General features: G+C 37.3%; 1 protein-coding gene across 6 annotated transcripts in view; it reads right to left on the bottom strand.

The window, feature by feature from the left end:
- The window catches only part of opa1 (optic atrophy 1 (autosomal dominant)), a 39,682-nt gene that overhangs the window by 21,631 nt on the left and 365 nt on the right, over positions 1–17,686 (bottom strand). Inside the window, exons 2-21 of one of the 6 annotated variants that reach the window (XM_015396261.1) lie at positions 15,751–16,075; positions 15,511–15,607; positions 14,843–14,950; positions 13,582–13,635; positions 11,663–11,745; positions 9,195–9,338; positions 7,317–7,370; positions 7,128–7,232; positions 6,878–6,964; positions 5,970–6,083; positions 5,809–5,889; positions 5,637–5,711; positions 5,462–5,533; positions 4,857–4,956; positions 4,587–4,717; positions 2,023–2,095; positions 1,856–1,928; positions 1,649–1,764; positions 771–835; positions 563–639 (exon numbers count right to left, since the gene is read on the bottom strand). In XM_015396261.1, the coding sequence (XP_015251747.1) occupies positions 563–639; positions 771–835; positions 1,649–1,764; positions 1,856–1,928; positions 2,023–2,095; positions 4,587–4,717; positions 4,857–4,956; positions 5,462–5,533; positions 5,637–5,711; positions 5,809–5,889; positions 5,970–6,083; positions 6,878–6,964; positions 7,128–7,232; positions 7,317–7,370; positions 9,195–9,338; positions 11,663–11,745; positions 13,582–13,635; positions 14,843–14,950; positions 15,511–15,607; positions 15,751–16,075 (2,034 nt within the window). The remainder of the gene's footprint in view (positions 1–562; positions 640–770; positions 836–1,648; positions 1,765–1,855; positions 1,929–2,022; positions 2,096–4,586; positions 4,718–4,856; positions 4,957–5,461; positions 5,534–5,636; positions 5,712–5,808; positions 5,890–5,969; positions 6,084–6,877; positions 6,965–7,127; positions 7,233–7,316; positions 7,371–9,194; positions 9,339–11,662; positions 11,746–13,581; positions 13,636–14,842; positions 14,951–15,510; positions 15,608–15,750; positions 16,076–17,686) is intronic. The other 5 variants (XM_015396262.1, XM_015396264.1, XM_015396265.1 and 2 more) reach the window with 5 other exon arrangements.

Below are 17,686 nucleotides of genomic sequence, written 5' to 3'. Positions count from 1 at the left end.
TGACTGAAATAAAATTGTCTTTCACTAAAAAATTTGACATTTTGACCACTAAGCAACATTCCAGCATTTTTTTCAGACTCCATCAAGGGTTCAGGCGTGGCCTAACAGGTAATGAGACTGTTGTAGCCCATATCCTGGATATGTCTGTGTGTGCTGACTGTCAGCGCAGTGACTCCAGCTGCAATTCATTCTTTGGGAATATTCCTCAAACTCTAGAATAGGATTTTCTTAAAAATCAACTCAATGCTGCAGATCCCTTTTTTCCAAAAGAGGTTTTGTTTCCCAAACTCAATTTTTCTTTCCCCCCAACGTTCTATAAAATCCTTGGATGCAGCTAAAGAACCTTTAACGTTTAGTACTAAAACTGTTTTGTATGTTATTAGAAAAATTTATCCAATCTTAAACTGAATTTTGCTCTGGTAGCATTTTAAAGTTCAAGTAGGTAATCATCAAAATGGTGCATATTACTTTTCTAATTGAAGTTCTGTAATAATTACTCTCTGTGGAACAGATTGATTGACCGATTACATTAATAAGTAATAAAGCTTTACCACAAACTTACCAGTGCTGGGGGGTGACTTGACTCAAACTAATGACTTCATCCAAAATTTCATTTTTTGCTTTTTCAAAGAGTTCGTTCTGCAAAAAGACAAGCCATTTTAGGAGGCAATTTGTGCTTTTTACTTTGTAAAAATATTGGTTATTAAATTTGTTCTTTCTAAAGTAGCTTCTACATAAAAGAACATCATAGATGTGTGTGTTTGTATTACTCTGTCCAGTTCTCTCAGACGAGGATAATTGTTCTTCCATTCAGTCTCCAGGTTGAACCGTGATGCTGGAAAAAGATGGGACGTTTATTAAGAGTATCTGATTTGAAAAATCCTTATTAAAATAAACAATAACTAATTATAAAACAGACTTCAAATTGTGCAGATTTTGGACCCTACAACTAACTTAACAGTGCTCCACTGTATCCAACAGTAGATTTCCTCCATCAACAGGCAATCACCACCAAACCTCAGAGCTTGTTCTATTTTCACATTGTATGACATAAAAAAAAGACCCTTGCATGTTGCTAATGGTATCCATCCTTTAATAAGAGGAGTTGAGGACACCTTGCACACTCTCTGCTAACTGGTCCCTTAGGAGGTGAAGCGATGGGGCCAGCAGCCTCCTCTGTATCAAAAGTCAGAGTTTTAGTTCTAACATATGCACAAAAAGAGAAACACACACAAGCCAAGAAAGCTTCATCCCTCAGCTCCCTAAACACACAGCCGTTTACTCTAATTGCAGCTTTGTGGCGCCAACAATAGAAGATGAAAGCTGGCCTTGCATGATTTGATGGGATATGGATCGATACGCAACACAATGGGTCTATGGGAACTGCAGTCTCAGAGCTATAAATCTCCTCTGCTTTTAGCAATGGCTTGAGATTGTCTAGACTAATTGAGGACGGTAGAAGGGAGGGACAGGGGGAGTGTGTCAGGGTGAGCTGAGAAAGGCCAAGGAGACAGAAAGCGTTCAGGGTGAACAGCTGGTATTGTCTGGGTCCTTTATAATCACTGGATAAAAGCCTGTAAATATTGTGTAAAAGCCTGAAAGGTGGTCTAGTTTAACACTACCTCAGCTGTGTTCAGGCTGATCATACCTTTGAAAACATCTGCCTGCTGCTCTACAGACTCCCTGACCATCTTCCAGAAGCAGTCAGAGACAGCCAGACTCAAGTTCTTAGTGGTGACCTGATGAGCTTTCAGCATCCCATCCCTTTGGGCACAGAAAAAACAAAACAAACAACCTTGTTTTCAGTTATCCCCTTTAAAGGTTGTAGAAGTTTGATTACTATAGTTTAACCTGCCTTAGCAATCTGGAGTTCTGGAAGAAGTCCTCTTCGTAGTCTTTAATTGCATCAATGCTTTCACCGGTGCTCCCTTTAAAAATGGACATGAACAGGTAGTTAAATTATAAACAAAACTAAAATTATAGGGAATAAATACAGAAAACTGAATAACAGTCATATTTTACCTTTTCCTGTTACTACAGCAAAATAACCGAGAGCTTTCATGGGAAAGAGCTTTCCTTCAACAATCTGCTGAATCTAAAAGAGAATAATAATAATTAAAATGAATTAAAGGAACAGGTTGAGTCGGGTTTCAGCCTTCAGATTATCTATAGATGAAGTAATATTTTTCATAACATTATGACCACTAATACCATGAGGAAAATAAGCATTTAGGCACCCTGCTATTTTGCAAGTTCTCCCACTTAGAAATCATGGAGGCGTCTGAAATTGTCATTGTAGGTGAATGTCCACTGTGAGAGACGTAATCTAAATCCAGAAATCACAATATATGATTTTTAACTATTTATTTGTATGATACAACTCCAAATAAGTATTTGAACACCTGTCTATCAGCTAGATTTCTGACCCTCAAAGACCTGTTAGTCTGCCTTCAAAATGTCCACCTTCACTCCATTAATTATCCTAAATTAGATGCACCTGTTTGAGGTCGTTAGCTGCATAAGGACACCTGTCCACCCCATACAATCAGTAAAAATGCAACTGCTAACATGGCCAAGACCAAAGAGCTGTCCAAAGATGCTAGAGACAAAATAATACACCTCCACAAAGCTGGAAAGGGCTACAGGGAAATTGCTAAGCAGCTTGGTGAAAAAAAGGTCCACTGTTGGAGCAATCTTTAGAAAATGGAAGAAGCTAAACATGACTGTCAATCTCCTTTGGACTGGGGCTCCATGCAAGATCTCATCTCATGGGGTCTCAATGATCATAAGAAACGTGAGAAATCAGCCCAGAACTATATGGGAGGAGCTGAATGACCTGAAAAGAGCTGGGACCACCGTTTCCAGGGTTACTGTTGGTAATACAATAAGATGTCATGGTTTGAAATCAAGAATGGCACAAAACCAGCACATGTCAAGGTCTGTCTTAAGTTTGCCAATGACCATTTGGATAATCCAGAGGAGTCATGGGTGAAAGTCATGTGGTCAGATGAAACTAAAATATAACTTTTTGATCATAATTCACTAATCATCCCTACCGTGAAGCATGGGGGTGGTAGCATCATGCTTTGGGACTGTTATTCTGCACATCGGACAGGGCAACTGTACTTTATTAAGGAGAGGATGACCATGGGCATGTATTGCAAGATTTTGGGGAACAACCTCCTTCTCTCAGTTAGAGCACTGAAGATGGGTCAAGGCTGGGTCTTCCAACATGACAATGACCCAAAGCACAGAGCCAGGATAACCAATGAGTGGCACTGGAAGATGCATATCAGGGGTCTGGCAAGGCCTAGCCAGTCTCCAGACCTAAACCCAGTAGAGAATCTTTAGAGGGAGCTCAAACTCTGTTTCTCAGCAACAGCCCAGATAGAGAAGATCTGTGTGGAGGAGTGGGCCAAAATACCTCCTGCAGTGTGTGCACACCTGGAGAAAAACTACAGGAAACGTTAGACCTCTGGAATTGTTAAAAAAAGGCTGCTGTACATAATATTAACATTGATTATGTCTCTTACACTGGACATGTACCTATCATGGCAAATTCAGACCCCTCCATGATTTCTAAGCTGGAGAACTTGCAAAATAGCAGAGTGTTCAAATAATTATTTTCATCACCTCACTGTAGGTGTAGTAAAAAAAGATGATTATGGCTTCATCGTTGCAATTATTTGTAGGACAGATATATTGGGCAAAAAAATTCCAACTTTAATATTCTAAAGTGATGCATTAGAGACCGCATATTTGATCCGAGTCACAACATATTCCGACTTGCAGCTCTTGCTAGAGAGTAACTGGTTAGTAATGTTCAGAATCTGGGTGGTTGACAGCTGCTGTTAATGCAGGTCCTACAGAGAAGAGGTGTCAGAACACAGTGGATTGTTTGTCTCAGTGGATTGTTTGTCTTCTTAGTTTATGGAGCTAGATCAATTCAGACCAGACAGAGGAAACTGTATGCCATGATGACTGTGGCTATTAGCAGGATGTTACACCCATAAACCAAAAAGGTTTAAGGCCAAAGTTGGTATCCAGAATTTTAAGCATTTTAAATCTAAATCTAGTCGAGCATTTGAAATATTTTCAAAAGAAATTACTCCAAACTATGGAAGCCCTGGATCAAAGCTTTGGTTGGTCTATTAGACTCTCCGCCCATAAATTTGGTAGAAAAAGTAGATAAACATGCTATTAGACAAGCAGACATAAAGTTAATGGTGCGTTGAAAGGGAGAGAGCCCCACCTGGTGGAGGAAATGGATATAACATGATGCTTTCAAAAAGTGAAAATGCAGCAAATCTATGAGAAAAAGTAATTCTTCGAGAAGTTTTTATTCCCATTTTACTTGTATTTATTGATGTAACACAGGAATTGCTAAGGAGAAAAAAGCCAATGAGTTACTACAATATTTGATTTCTATTTGTATTTTTGAATTGAAAGGTCAGGTTCTTTCATCTTTGGATTTAAAAAGTCTATTAAAGGATCAGCATCTTCATCACAGGAAGATAGGAGAAAGTAAAAGCATTAGAAATTTGAAACATGAAGCAATCATTTCTGTTGAAACTGTTCAGTCTTACCCTGCTGGGACTGGCCAGGTTCTTCTCAGCCAAGTCCACTTTAGTGAGAACAAAGATGGTCCTTTTCCCGTGAGGGTCCATCTGACTGACGAGGTCTGTGACGATGCTGCGTTCTGCATCCACACTACCATCTGGATCAAGAAAAAAATAAAAGAAAAAATATGAACCTCCCATGGGTCTAAAAAAAAAAGACTTAAAATAATAACATCCCTTTTTGCTATAATCTTTTCTCTCACATTTGATAATAAGGAGGGGATTAACCTGACTCACCCTGAATACAAAGAATGATGGCATTGGGGTTTTGCATGTAGGCCTTGCTCATGCTGAAGATGGTTTCCTTAGTGTCTGATGCCATGCCCGTAGTCACCGTCTGGAAAACAGTTTAGTTCCAGTTGGGGGATGTTTTTAAAGGCAAATGTCCAAAAAGGGTTTTAATATAGTTCCATTGAAACCATCCAATGGTTATTGAAGGAAAATAACCTGCATGTTTAACATCAGGGTTCCTTCACAGTTCAGGATTTTATCAGACTTTGTTTTTATCAAAAAAGGGATAAATCTGGTTGCATACATATACATATATAAATACATACACACATATATATATATATTTTATTTTTCCATGAGTTTTTCCTATATCTCAAGAAGACATAATATCGAGGTTGGCTCTCTATCCAGCCCTGGGATAAAGGGAAATGATTGAGATTTTTTTGTCTTGTTATTTCTAATAATAAAATACCATATGAAAGTTCTGAAAAATCAAATGCCGGAAATGTCCAAACTGTGAAGGATTCTTCTAGCCAAGACTCTGCAGTGGGTCGTGCTCAATGGCATCCAGTTATTTATCAGTATAGATAAGAGGTGGTTTAAATACTCACACTGATGACACCAGGTAAGTCTACCAGAACCATCCTCTGAATGCCTGGTCCTTTAACACTCAGTGAGATAGTCTAAAGTGTGAGAAATAAAATTACTTCATTAAATCTTCTAAACAAATAAGAAAAGTTTTTTTTTTTTTTTTCTATTAACAATCCAGTTGTAAATTTGTCAAACCTCAGAGCTGACAGTCTGTCCTTCCTTCACACTCTTCCTCATCCTTAGCTCAATCTCGTGCCTCAGAGCAGCCAGCTGCATACAACCACAAAAAAAACACAGATGTTGAGTTAAAAATAAAGCAGGATAAAGTTTCCTTTTATTTAATCAAATATACAAATATTTGACTTACGTCCTCCTCTTTGGTGAGGTCAAACTCTCGGCCGCTGTCTTTAAACATGGCAACATGGTGCGGGCCTTCGCTTAATGTCACCTGCAGGGAAAATACACAAGTTATCCTAAAGATTAAAATTGAATTTAAACATAAAAATCAGTCCCTTTTACCCCACTGACCTTTACAGGAGAGCGTGTCATCATCTCTCCCGAGCCCCTAGGAAAGATCCTGGCCTGGGCGATCATCTCAAGCACACTGGTCTTCCCAGCACTCTGGTCTCCAACCACAACCACCTAAAGCAGAGCAAATGTAGGATGGACAAAAGGAACAGTAGAGCATTAATTACTGTATGAGAAATTAACACAGAAAGAAAAACCTAAAGGCAACCAAAAAAAAAAATGGTAAAGAAAGACACAGGAGTGTTTTAAATAACAAGTAAATGTAGTTAAAACCAAAGTAGGAAAACTGGGTTTTCTACTCCTCCGATTCTTCTTCTAAGCATCTTTGCTGAATTAGGAGAAGCCGTTCATATCCGACCAAATTCAAAATATTACATTGAACTGGTCTGGTGTCGTGAGGTGGCTACATAGCAGCGTAGCAACAATGCTAAATTTAATGATAGAAACAAACAAAAAAAATTCAGACAATTGGCAAGTTAAAGGTATGGGACACACTGGACGTAGATATGCACACCTAAACAAACACAACCTTAAATAAAATAAAAAAAAACATTCTTATAGCGGAGACCAATGGTCCTCTAACAGAACGGTTTCTCATCTAAATGTGAATAAGGAGGTAGATGTAATTCAAAAAACACAGTTTCTAAAGCCATTAAACTGATTGAAACTCAGCATTGCTGCCCATTTACAGCATCACTTTAAATGGGCTGAAATACTCTGAGAACCCCGGAAGATGTTGACATTAAAACAAAACAAGGTAAGAGAGGAGGAAGGACATATGCAAATATACATTTTATCAATCTTAAAATGCTAAAATAAAGGAAATAAGATGGCAGTTTTACAAAAAAAAATACAATATTATTTATATTCATAATTTAAAATTCATGTCTAAGCTCAGTGTGGCTTACCCTGGGTAGGTGGTCCTGGGTGTTGTAGTTGGCATCGTAGTCAGACAGGATGTCAAGGACTTCAGAATAAAGGTCAATCAGGGATTTCTGAAAACATAAAATAAACACTAAATATATATCAAATACAATCAATTCAGGACAAATCAATCAAAGTTACAATTAAACAAGGATTGGTTAAATTAACCAACCAACAAGAAGAATTGGAAACCTTCAAAAGTCATCAGTATTATAGTGTCTATAAATAACTCACCTTCACCTTCCTCTGATGAATCCCTTTATCATCTTTTTGCAGCACCACTTTCCTTAACTCTTTGTTTTCCTTTTCCAGTCTTTCCAGCATGCGCTGATACTTTAACTGAGGAAAAAAATTATCATATCAGCACCACTAACACAAGAGCTTTGTATTATTCTTAATCAAGTTTAATTTTTAGAAGTGGACCTGAGTTCGAAGAAGCTCCTCCTGAAGCTGGTCGAGTTTTTCTTTGTCTGATGACTGAAGGTCAGAGCAGAAACAAAGAGAAACACATAATATCAATGCTTCTTTTCAGTTTCAGCTTGTGACTTGACATTATGCTCACGAGTCTACATCAGAAAACTCCCAACCAGCACTGCAAACGTTCAACACATGCAAACTGTAATCCTTGAAAACAAATGAAGCCAAGTTAATACATTAAACAGTCAGCTTTGATCTTGGAGATCCACAAACAGGCGGAAATCAAAGAGTTAGTCCCATTAAAAAGAGAAAATAAAGCTTAATCATTTATAAAATAATTTTAGTTATACTACTTGATTTCATTTAACCACATTAGATTATCGTCATTTTATGTGGCTGCCCAGAATTACTGCTACATGAAAGGCAGGTAAAAGATAAAATCACAAGAACAAATGGATTTGAGAGAAGACAGAATGGATTTAAAAGACACAGACACAACAAATTACTTCAGAAAAACTATCCCAAAAAGCAGAAGCATTGATTTGAGATGTTTTCCAGCTATGTTCTCTAAAACTAAGCAGTTCTGGAAGGCCTCAGTCTGTAATAAACACCCAGTAAAGAGCGCAGTTCACACCATGCAGCTGGTCGCCACAAAACTTCATGCAGTCCTCCCGAATATCACACTAGATGTTTATCATCCAGCAGATGTTGATGACCATCCAGCTGTTTATACAGTCAGTAAGGCTACATCTGTGTTATTTTCTGACATTAGGCTGCAAATATTCTTGCAGAGCACGCTGGGAAAATCTGAGCTCAGTGTTATAGATTCAGTTGAACGTTATCAAGCTTTTCAGAGAAGATGGAATAAAGGGATGCAGTGCCTTGAAAAATTATTTACACCCCTGGAACTCACTATATTTGGTTGTAACCAACAGAAACCAGTGCAAATTAGTTAAGCGGAAGGAAAACAAAACAAGAACTGAAGATTTTTGTTACGATTTCTTTTCATGCTTTTGTTTTCAAGCTTAGTCACTACTTTGAAGAATCACTTTTCTCTGCAATCACTGCTGCAAGTTTTGGCAAACCTTTAGACATCTACAGAAGCGTTTCTACTCCTCAATCTTTGCAAAAGAGCTCAAAGAAAGAGAGATTGAATTATTAAAAAGTGAATGAGCAACAGCAGGTTTTGTCATGAGATATTAATCAATTTAGTTTGAGATTTTAAATGGGATATAATCTAATAATCTGTCCTATTATACCTCTGGCTGGATCTTTACTGAAGTTCCAATGAAAGGAGAAGCTCCACCAAAGATGGTTTTTATTTTAATTTTTTAGCTCCAACAATCTCACTGTATCTCTTCTGAAGCGAAAGCATCCCCCTAGCATGAGCCTTCCATTACCATGCTAACAGCTAAAGTTGTTTTCTACATTTCTAACAAAGAGGGCAGAATGATCTCTGAAAGAGAGAAAAAAAAATCAGGGGTGTGAATCACTTTACAAGGCACTGCAGGTTTCTGTTAACATGTTACCCCCGCAACAAAAAAAAAAAATAAAAAATAAAAATGACCCGCAGACGCAGCCATGTCAAAATGGCCTCATAGCAAAGTGCTGATGTCAGATACTGAATGGATAGTTTATCTTTTGATGAACTATGAAACAAAAAGTAAACTGACCAGGATTTAAACCAAAGAATGTCTTATTTTAGGGATGGAAATGTGTTTTACCAATTAAAACCTTTACGATTGTAGAAAAAGCAAATTTGTCTGCCTTCGCTTTCATAACCAAACTCTCCTAGTTCTCAGAATCCCTCTGTTGTCCTTAACCTGCAGGTGTTTGGGGGCTGTTATTTGGATGGGGCGGGTCTAAGTGGGGTGGGACCTTCACCTTGCGTGTCTGAGTCGAGGGGTTGGGGTTCGGAGAAGGACCTTGGGGTGGTGAACGCGTGCTATTGGCTGCAGCGGCCCGCTGGACCTCCTCCTCGTGCCGCTGGATCTGCTGCTGAATGAGTATGAGCTCTCCGAGCAGACCCTGGGGTACGTCAGAGAGACGTGAGAGAGAGGAAGGAGGAGGAAAATGATGACAAAACCCAACAACAGCAGGGTGATCCACGCCATGTGGACCAACGCTGCTACTCAATGCAGAGACCCGGCTGGGGCAGCTGGCATTGGTGTTGTTCAGGTGGAAGAATCAGAAATCAATCATTTAAGGTTTGAAAGGATCAAGATCCTTCAGACTCTTGCCACCATCATCAGTGAAGAATACAAAGTCTGCTCAGTTATAAACAAACTTTGCCCACTGATGGCAGAAGAGGCAACTAATACCACAATCAGTGCCTCCCAGCAAGCGGCAGAAACAGTGATGCTGTCATATTTTGCACTTTAATGACTGCATTTAAACTCTGCGTCTTCTAATAAAATCCATTGTTGGGACGTCTTTAAGCTAGCTGGCCTGGTGAAGCCTCAAGTAGAGGGAAAAAAAAGCAAAGCAAGCATTGAAATCTAATCAGACGGAGGACAAAGCAGCATCTTATTTCAAACATTTCCAAACAGGAAACAGCAACGGTCTCATTTTAGAGCTCTAGGTTTTATATTTCTAATAACCAAAGTTGTGCTCATGTTAAAGACTCTGACTGCAGGTCAAACAAACAGAAAGGTTTATTAAAATGCATCTCTTCCTTATTTTGAATCCTACATTTTCAGGTTGTTTTCATTTGTTTAAATAGTTAGGACCTAAAAAAATGGTGTAATTTAAAACAAAATATGGATGATGACACTAAAACAAAACAAGGGAGGGTGGGACGACAGAAGGACTGGACATACATCCATAAAAATATTTCTACAGAAACAAATTATGGCTTTAAGGTTACAAACAGCAAAAGTAAGAAAGAAGTTTTTGGAAAAGAAAAAAAACTAAATCCCAACCAGAAGCTTAAAAGTGCTAATAAAGAAAGCTGTGAGTGTTTTTCATTAAATAATCTGCTGTACAATCCAAAGTAGACCAGAACAGGATGTCAAAATTTAAGGAAACATTAAATAAAAAAAGTCAAATGTTATCAATAGCAACATCAAATATCACCTGCCATTTAAAGCCCTTTCATTTTAAGTCAGGACATTAAGATTTAACTTCAGTGTGAAAAGGCAACAAGGTAAACAGAAGTTAAAGGGACTATATCACCATAGTTTAGAGCTGAAACAAAATATATCATATTTATTTTTCAAAGCAAGGAGGTAAATTTAAAACAAACTTTATGCAACCAGGACCTTTTGATTCACACAAGATAATACTGGCTTTGACAGACAGGAAAACCAAATAATCTTCGTGCTGGAAAATGATTGATTGGAAGCCACTTATTGGCAACACCATTGGAAACAACGTAGCGCACACATTTACTAAATCTATTATCAGATCATCATGTGTTTGGATAAACTGGAGGGCTAATGTCTGAGAGAAACGGAGCAACAAAGCGGATCAGGACCATAGGAGACCCCCCGACCAGTCAGATGCTCACTTTTTTCTCTTTGTATTAAAACAGCTGAAACAGGGAGCCCTTATAAATCACCCTGCAGGGTTTCGGTTAGTCAAGTCTCCCAGCCGCTTCTCTCAGACACCCCCCAATGACATTTCTTCCTTATAGATAAATCTCCCAATAAATCTTCACTTTATTGCCAGAAATTGAAGCTGCAGACCTTTCTAAGGCTGCTGTTATATTGTTAGCCATCATTCGATGCTTAAGCTGGGAGTTAGAAATATAAACCCTTTATCGTTTCTCTCTGGTTATCAGCTGTCTTGTGATCACCTTATCCATTTGTTACCTATTTGACTTGATGGTGCAAGAAATAAGATATCTACTGCAAAATTATTCTCCTTTAGCACTATTTTCTATAAACAATCATGAACATCTTGGTCAAGTTTTCCTACTTTCAAACCCAGACTGTTTACCTTCTGGTTTCTAAACCAATCATATGAGAGTTCCTAAAGTTGCCAAAACATAGCGCAGCATTTAGTATTCTATGTAGGTAAAGGAGCAGCAAGCTGCAAACATGGAAGCCAGAAAGAGAAGCAGACCAGCTTTAAGTTGCAACAATAACTAATAAGTCTTCACATCATTTAAAGTATTTGTAAAGCAGCTAACTTTGGCTAAACCGTCTTTGCTTATCCTTAATTTAGCTCTGCTATGTCCTATATATTTTTAAAGTGTTTTGTTCTGATATAAAAAAAAAAAAAGCTAAAATAAGGAAATGGGGATAAAGGGATGCGAAAATGATGATATAGGCCCTTTAAAAGAGAGAGAGCAGCGACGTATAAACAGAGAAGGAAAGCAGAGGAGTGTGAAACAGTTTTCATCCACTTGCCTTTTTGTACTGCTTGTCACCGGCGTCGTGTGCAGCTCCTGCTGAGGCATCTGTAGCTTTCAGAGCAGGATCACCAGAAGTTTCTAACAGAGCAAAAGGCGGCGAAATAAAAAGGTAAGGAAGAAAAGGGACATATTAATGTTGACTGTTAAATAGGCTTCAGCAGGGGCACCTTTGATTAAACCAAAACAAAAGAAATAAAGCCAGGCTAAATTCAAATATTCGAAAAACATTTTAAAGTTTTAAGGTTGTAGGTAAGAATGTATATAACACATAAAATGTTTAATCTTTTGGTTGCAAATCAAAGCTTATTAAAGCCACATAAAAAAAAGAGCTGCTTTGATGACAGCGGTCATCGACTAAACGCATCTTTTTCTTTTATCTGAATGCATCATAGTACATGTCAACAATAATAATATTTAGTGAGCTTACTGCAAGAAAAGCCTCCAAGATGTGCAGTTAAGATTTTAAGCTGAATTAATCAAATGAATGAATAATCTATAGAAATGCGGCTGTAAAACTAAATTCAGAGGAACTCGAAAGGTTAAAGGCCTCAACTAATTTGGATATTTATTATCAAAAATCAAATGTTTTCATAAATGCATATTGTGATGAAGTCTTATAACACTGGCATAAACAATAAAAAACATTCTCAAAATATCTATAAATATAGAATATTTTAAATGTATAAAAAAAAAAAAAGTAGAAATACATAGTTGGTGGTGCAATCAAGGAAGACGCCATGTTGCTTTGCCATCTTTGAAGCTGTAGTTGTAAGAAAATCTCTCAGCTTATGAATTATTGGCACTAATAAATAAAAAACCACAGCTTTATGTATGATTCTGTAAAGCATCACCTGACGGGACATTTCAACTCGTGCAGGATTGTGGACGTCGTGACAATAATGACTCTCCACAGCTTCCACAGTAGTTACTGCTAGCTTAACGGTGAAGCACCAGAACGCGCCTTTGAGTAGTTTGTCATTCAAACATCTTATACATCTTGAACATGGTGGTGTCACTGTTTCTACTGCAATAATGCTAGCCGCTAGCTAGCTTCGAATTTAATTGTCTAAATGTGGCTAATTTTAGCTCAGAGAGAAATCGGCTATAAATCTGTTACAGAAACACGTGGAGATGAAAATCTGAAACAAACTTTCTTCTTCGCTCTGTTGGAATGATGAAGACACAGAAAGCCTGCAGATGGATACACATTGGTTGTATGTTTAGAGAAAGATTATTGGACTTTTGCATAATATTCTTTTTAAAGTCAGACATCGACAAATCAACAGCCGGAACCATGCAGATATGTTTTGTATGAATGATGGAAACAATTGAAAAATCTTTAAAGTTGTTCCTTTGCTAATCATTATAAATTATGTTTTATAAAACACAAAAAGTATAATCACTGGAAACTACTCCAGATGCAGAACAGGCAACTAAGAGTTACTAAAATGAGCCTTTGTTAGTGTGTTACTCAAGGCTGAGGTGTGGTCCATCTGCACAGGCTCACAGATCCACAGAGGAATTTCAAATCAGATCAAACACAAATGAAATAACATTTTGTGGTTATTTTTAACACCTGAATGTCAGTAACCTAAGATAGAGGAAGATTTCTGGACAGGTTAGAAACAAGCATGTCATTAAAAAAAAAAAAACCACATAGGCCAGGTGAGAGGAAGGGTGGAAGTCAAAGGAGGCAGACACCAAAAAAGGTTGGACCAAGTGCAGCCAGAGAAAGAGACAGAAAAGGAAAAAAAACACTACAAGCTAATTAATCCAGTTATTTTCAAACTGGTAGTGAACGTCGCTCACCGCTACATCCAAATGTTAAGGCAGTCCTACCACAAAGTAGTGTTTGAGCGACAGAGAGAGTAGAGGGGGGGCGGGTGGTTCTACTAGAACACAGAGTTTACACACCTAACAAAAGATGCAGACCAGACGCTCCTTTGACTTCACTACCCAAACTCACACCTGTGAAGAATGTGGAGGAGGACAGGAGGGCAGGGGAGGAGAAGATGGAAATCATGAAGAGGGACAGTGGTCAAACCAGGAACTCAGCAAAAAATGATGAGGAATTAAAAAGCTGTATATGAACGTAGTTGAAAATTAGTTGAAAAAGTCAGTTCACCAGAAACTGATAGAGTTTAATACTGATCTCGATCTGATGCCAAAAAACACACATTTTACTACAACTGAAGTCTCCAAAGTTACTTCATTGCTCATTAAAGTCACAAACATTTATGTTTTTTTAAAGATGCACTAATCAATGTGACATTGGGCCTCATGCAAGAACTGCTCATAAGAAAAATTTGGTCATAAATTTTTAGTACAGCTGATTTAGGAGAAATTGCCGCATTCACAATTGTCTCTGATTTCTAATCTTCTCTCAACTACAAACAAATTTTAATAGTGATCCGGACTTGAAGTAGGAGTACTGTGCAATCAGTCAGCTGTTATCCAAAACAGTTTTTTTTTTATAATCAGCGTTTAGCTGATAAAATACAGATTTTTATATGACGTTAAAACATCAGCCAACAGATTAATACATAAATTTTAACATTTTCTCTTCCAAAGAGTCTGTAGGACATTATGTTGGGGTATGAGCCCTATAACTGCCTTTTCAACCTCCAACCTGCATTTTGCTGAGCAAATGGTCAACCATTTGACTGCCCAGGCAGGGAAAGGGATTTAAAAAAAAATTGGAAGAAAAGGTGTCTGTAATAACAATCAGCAAAAAAAAAAAACCTTGTTCATCTATAGCTATTTTATTAAGTAAAAGTTTAATCAGTTCCTCTGAATCAGTGAATTTGAGCAAAAGCCTTTTAGATGAAAAAATTTGAGTTTAATGATAAAAGAAAATGTTGCTTTACTGCAAAAACAGTGTTTTGCAAAAAAAAACATTTCACAGTTGAAGAACCATTAGTAAACTAAGTCAGTTTAGAAAAATCTAAAGCAGAACAAAAACATGAACCCATATAAGGAAAAATTCAGAAAAGGATTTGATTAAGAGCATGCTACATTTTTATAATAAAACATAGATTATCTTTTTCCTTTAAAAGCACCTAGAGCCAGATGATTAAATAAACTGTTAAAAAATGTACCATAGTCTAAGATAAAGAGGCTAACTTTCCTCTAATACAGCTATTGTAATCCTTAGTCCATAAGATGTTTTACTCACCGGAAGAAAGAAGACTTTTAAGGAAAGTAAAATTTTCTCCAATCTTCTCAAAGTCAGGCAGAAGTTTGGCCATGTCCTCCATTTCTGGTAGCGCCTTGGCCAGTTTATCTGTAGACAAGAGAGACAACAGAGTGACATTAAACTTCATATTTCTGCGCTGCACTATCATGGCTGAACCTCTGATCTTTCTGGTACAACAAAGCACATCAAGAAAAGCAATATTTTCTAAAACTTGTGCAGAGGGACAGTCCATAAACAGGAACAGCTTTGAGTATAAATGAATGATTGAGAGGAACCAATTAAAACGTCGTTAAACCCGACAATAAATTCTGTTTAATGTTATATAGTCAGCAGGCTGGGGTGAAACAGGCCTAATAGTTGCAGATCTATACATTCAATCATTGTAAAATCTTTTCTATCGGGAATCAGAGATATCCCTAGATAAATGAAATAAAATGACAGGGCTTTCCATTCCCATTTCATAATCATGCACACCTGATTGTCAAGCACATAAAACCAAACAAAAATCATTGAAATTTGTGGTTGAATTATTACAAAATGCAAACACTTTAAAAGGCATTCAAATCTGGTGGTGGACTGAAGGACAACAACGTAAAACTAAGAGTTATTTTCATTGCCATGGATTGATGAGAATTAGGAAAACTTACCAAGATCAATTTGTTCACTCAGTTCCCAGACAAAATCTGGAATGACCCAGTTGTATTCACTAAAATCAGGAAGCATCTCCTTCCACTCTTCATAGGTCTAAAGATAGAAAAATATATATTTTATTCCTGATTCGTTTGCCAATAGGCATCAGTCTACTGTTCCATCTACATTAAGCTACATAAAAACCACTGAAGCAAAAAAATTTGACAATGATCTGAATGATAACAGCTCCCTCTGACCTTCTTAGCTGTGTAGCCCCCTCCCACTGCTGTTCCCAGCAGGATGTATCTGAGCCTCAGCAGCCGGGCTGCCAGACTGGCCACCCAGAAGTTGCGTTGCTGTTGGTACCTATGACCTCCAGACCTGGGAGGGGGTTTCAGCGGCCGCATCGGCAACCGAGACATGGAGGTAAAATATCGAGCTGCTGTGCGATGAGGAGTCCGGTGGGGGTTATTGTTTCCAGAGTAACGGTGGTGGATGGCACGAGACAGAGGATGGAGCTTCTGCAGCGGGACCCGGAACCTCACCCCCATATTGGTTGAGACAAGGTTCCTACAGGCCACACTGAAATAAAACAGGACACTACATTTAAGCACTGTTTGTTGGCATTAATTATAAAATGTTAATTACATCTGATTAAGTTCCTTAATGAAATATAGAAGAGTGGTGTATTCACAGCCACACTGAACAAGTTGTGTTCTATATTTTCATAAGTTTGCATTACAAAGAAACTTATCAGCCAAGTAGATAATAATTAGAACAATAGGATAAACTGTAAGGTGCCGCAACTTATAGGCCTGCTACTATCAAGAGCGGCATGCTGCAAGGTTGTTTCCTCTGGTCATGTTCTGACCGAAGTGAGAAGCAGACATACAAGATTTTGAAATAAAACACGACTTTAAAGCTTTGCCATTTTTATAATATGTATTTGCTATTTTAAAATGGCCCTCTATTTCAGTAAAGTACAGAGATATATAAGTTATAACTAAAGTGATACTCACTAAAATGAGAAAAGATGAGAAACTCAGAGAAACAAAAAACACTGGAAAGTAAAATTAACCAATGTGGTGCAGGTTTTTTAATGTAAATACTGCAGTGCCTTCTATAAAATCCTTAAGGCCATAATATCTGGTCATCATTTATATGGTTTAGCGTTGGCGTTTTCTCTCTGCAAGTAATTTTTTATATAGTTTTAATCAAAGCATACTTATTTTTATAGTTACTTCGCATTGACAGCAGTTTTTTGTACAGCATATATTCTTGAAATTTATCTCAAAATCAGTTTGTTCCAGCCAGGAAATCTGGAGGTGTTTGCGCTCCGTCCAACGCGGATCATTCCACTGGCTGATCTCTAGAAAAACACTTTTCCAAGCTTTTATTGTGGGCTGTATGTTCAACATCTACAAATGGTAGTGCAATGTACACTACCCAAAATTAATTAAAATCTTTTTTTTTTCTGTCCACAAATTGTTGAAAAAAAGAATAAATAGGGTTAATGTGAACATTTTGGACAAACAATACCATTATTGATTTAACTGAAGACAAGGGGTTCTCACTAAATCCCTGTATTCCAAATGACAATTGATTTCACACCTTTCTAAATGGTCAGCATAAAGCCAAATTTTTATTTTTGTAAAAGTACTAGAGCAAATGCCTCTTAAATTTATAGTTTACTTATGTCAAAAAATAAAAATCAACACCAAATTTCTCTCAGATACCTCCTCCTAACGGTGTACATAAAATAATCCACATTAATAAATGTCAACTTTTGGCTAAAAAGAGACTATTGTTTTTTTTTTTATAGCATTTTATTAGAGAACTAACCTTCTAGATTTTATTTCCCATACCTGTGATCTTAGTTGCATATCTGCTTAGAGGAATAATATTATATCCTAAAATAAAGACCCCAAATACCATAAAAAAGGTTCATTTTGAAGGCCCTCAATAAAAGATTCTCACAATATAAATATAAAAAACCATGGTTAATAAATGTTGAACGCTGTTCTACATTAATAAATGCCAAATACTTAGCTAGATGAAGAATAACAACGTGTAGACTCATGTTATACTGGGGTGTTTGAAAATTTGTCAATTTGGTTTAGAGCAACATTAGATAATTTGGACCAGATTAATTAGAAATACAATCACCAACCACTCGGGTTAGCTGCTTACAGT

This window comes from Cyprinodon variegatus, unplaced genomic scaffold (genome assembly GCF_000732505.1).
Source record: "Cyprinodon variegatus isolate N-32 unplaced genomic scaffold, C_variegatus-1.0 Scaffold786, whole genome shotgun sequence".
NCBI classification, from domain to species: Eukaryota; Metazoa; Chordata; class Actinopteri; order Cyprinodontiformes; family Cyprinodontidae; genus Cyprinodon; species Cyprinodon variegatus.
The sequence above is the reverse complement of the archived record's forward strand: the minus strand, read 5'-3'. Positions and strand labels throughout refer to the sequence as shown.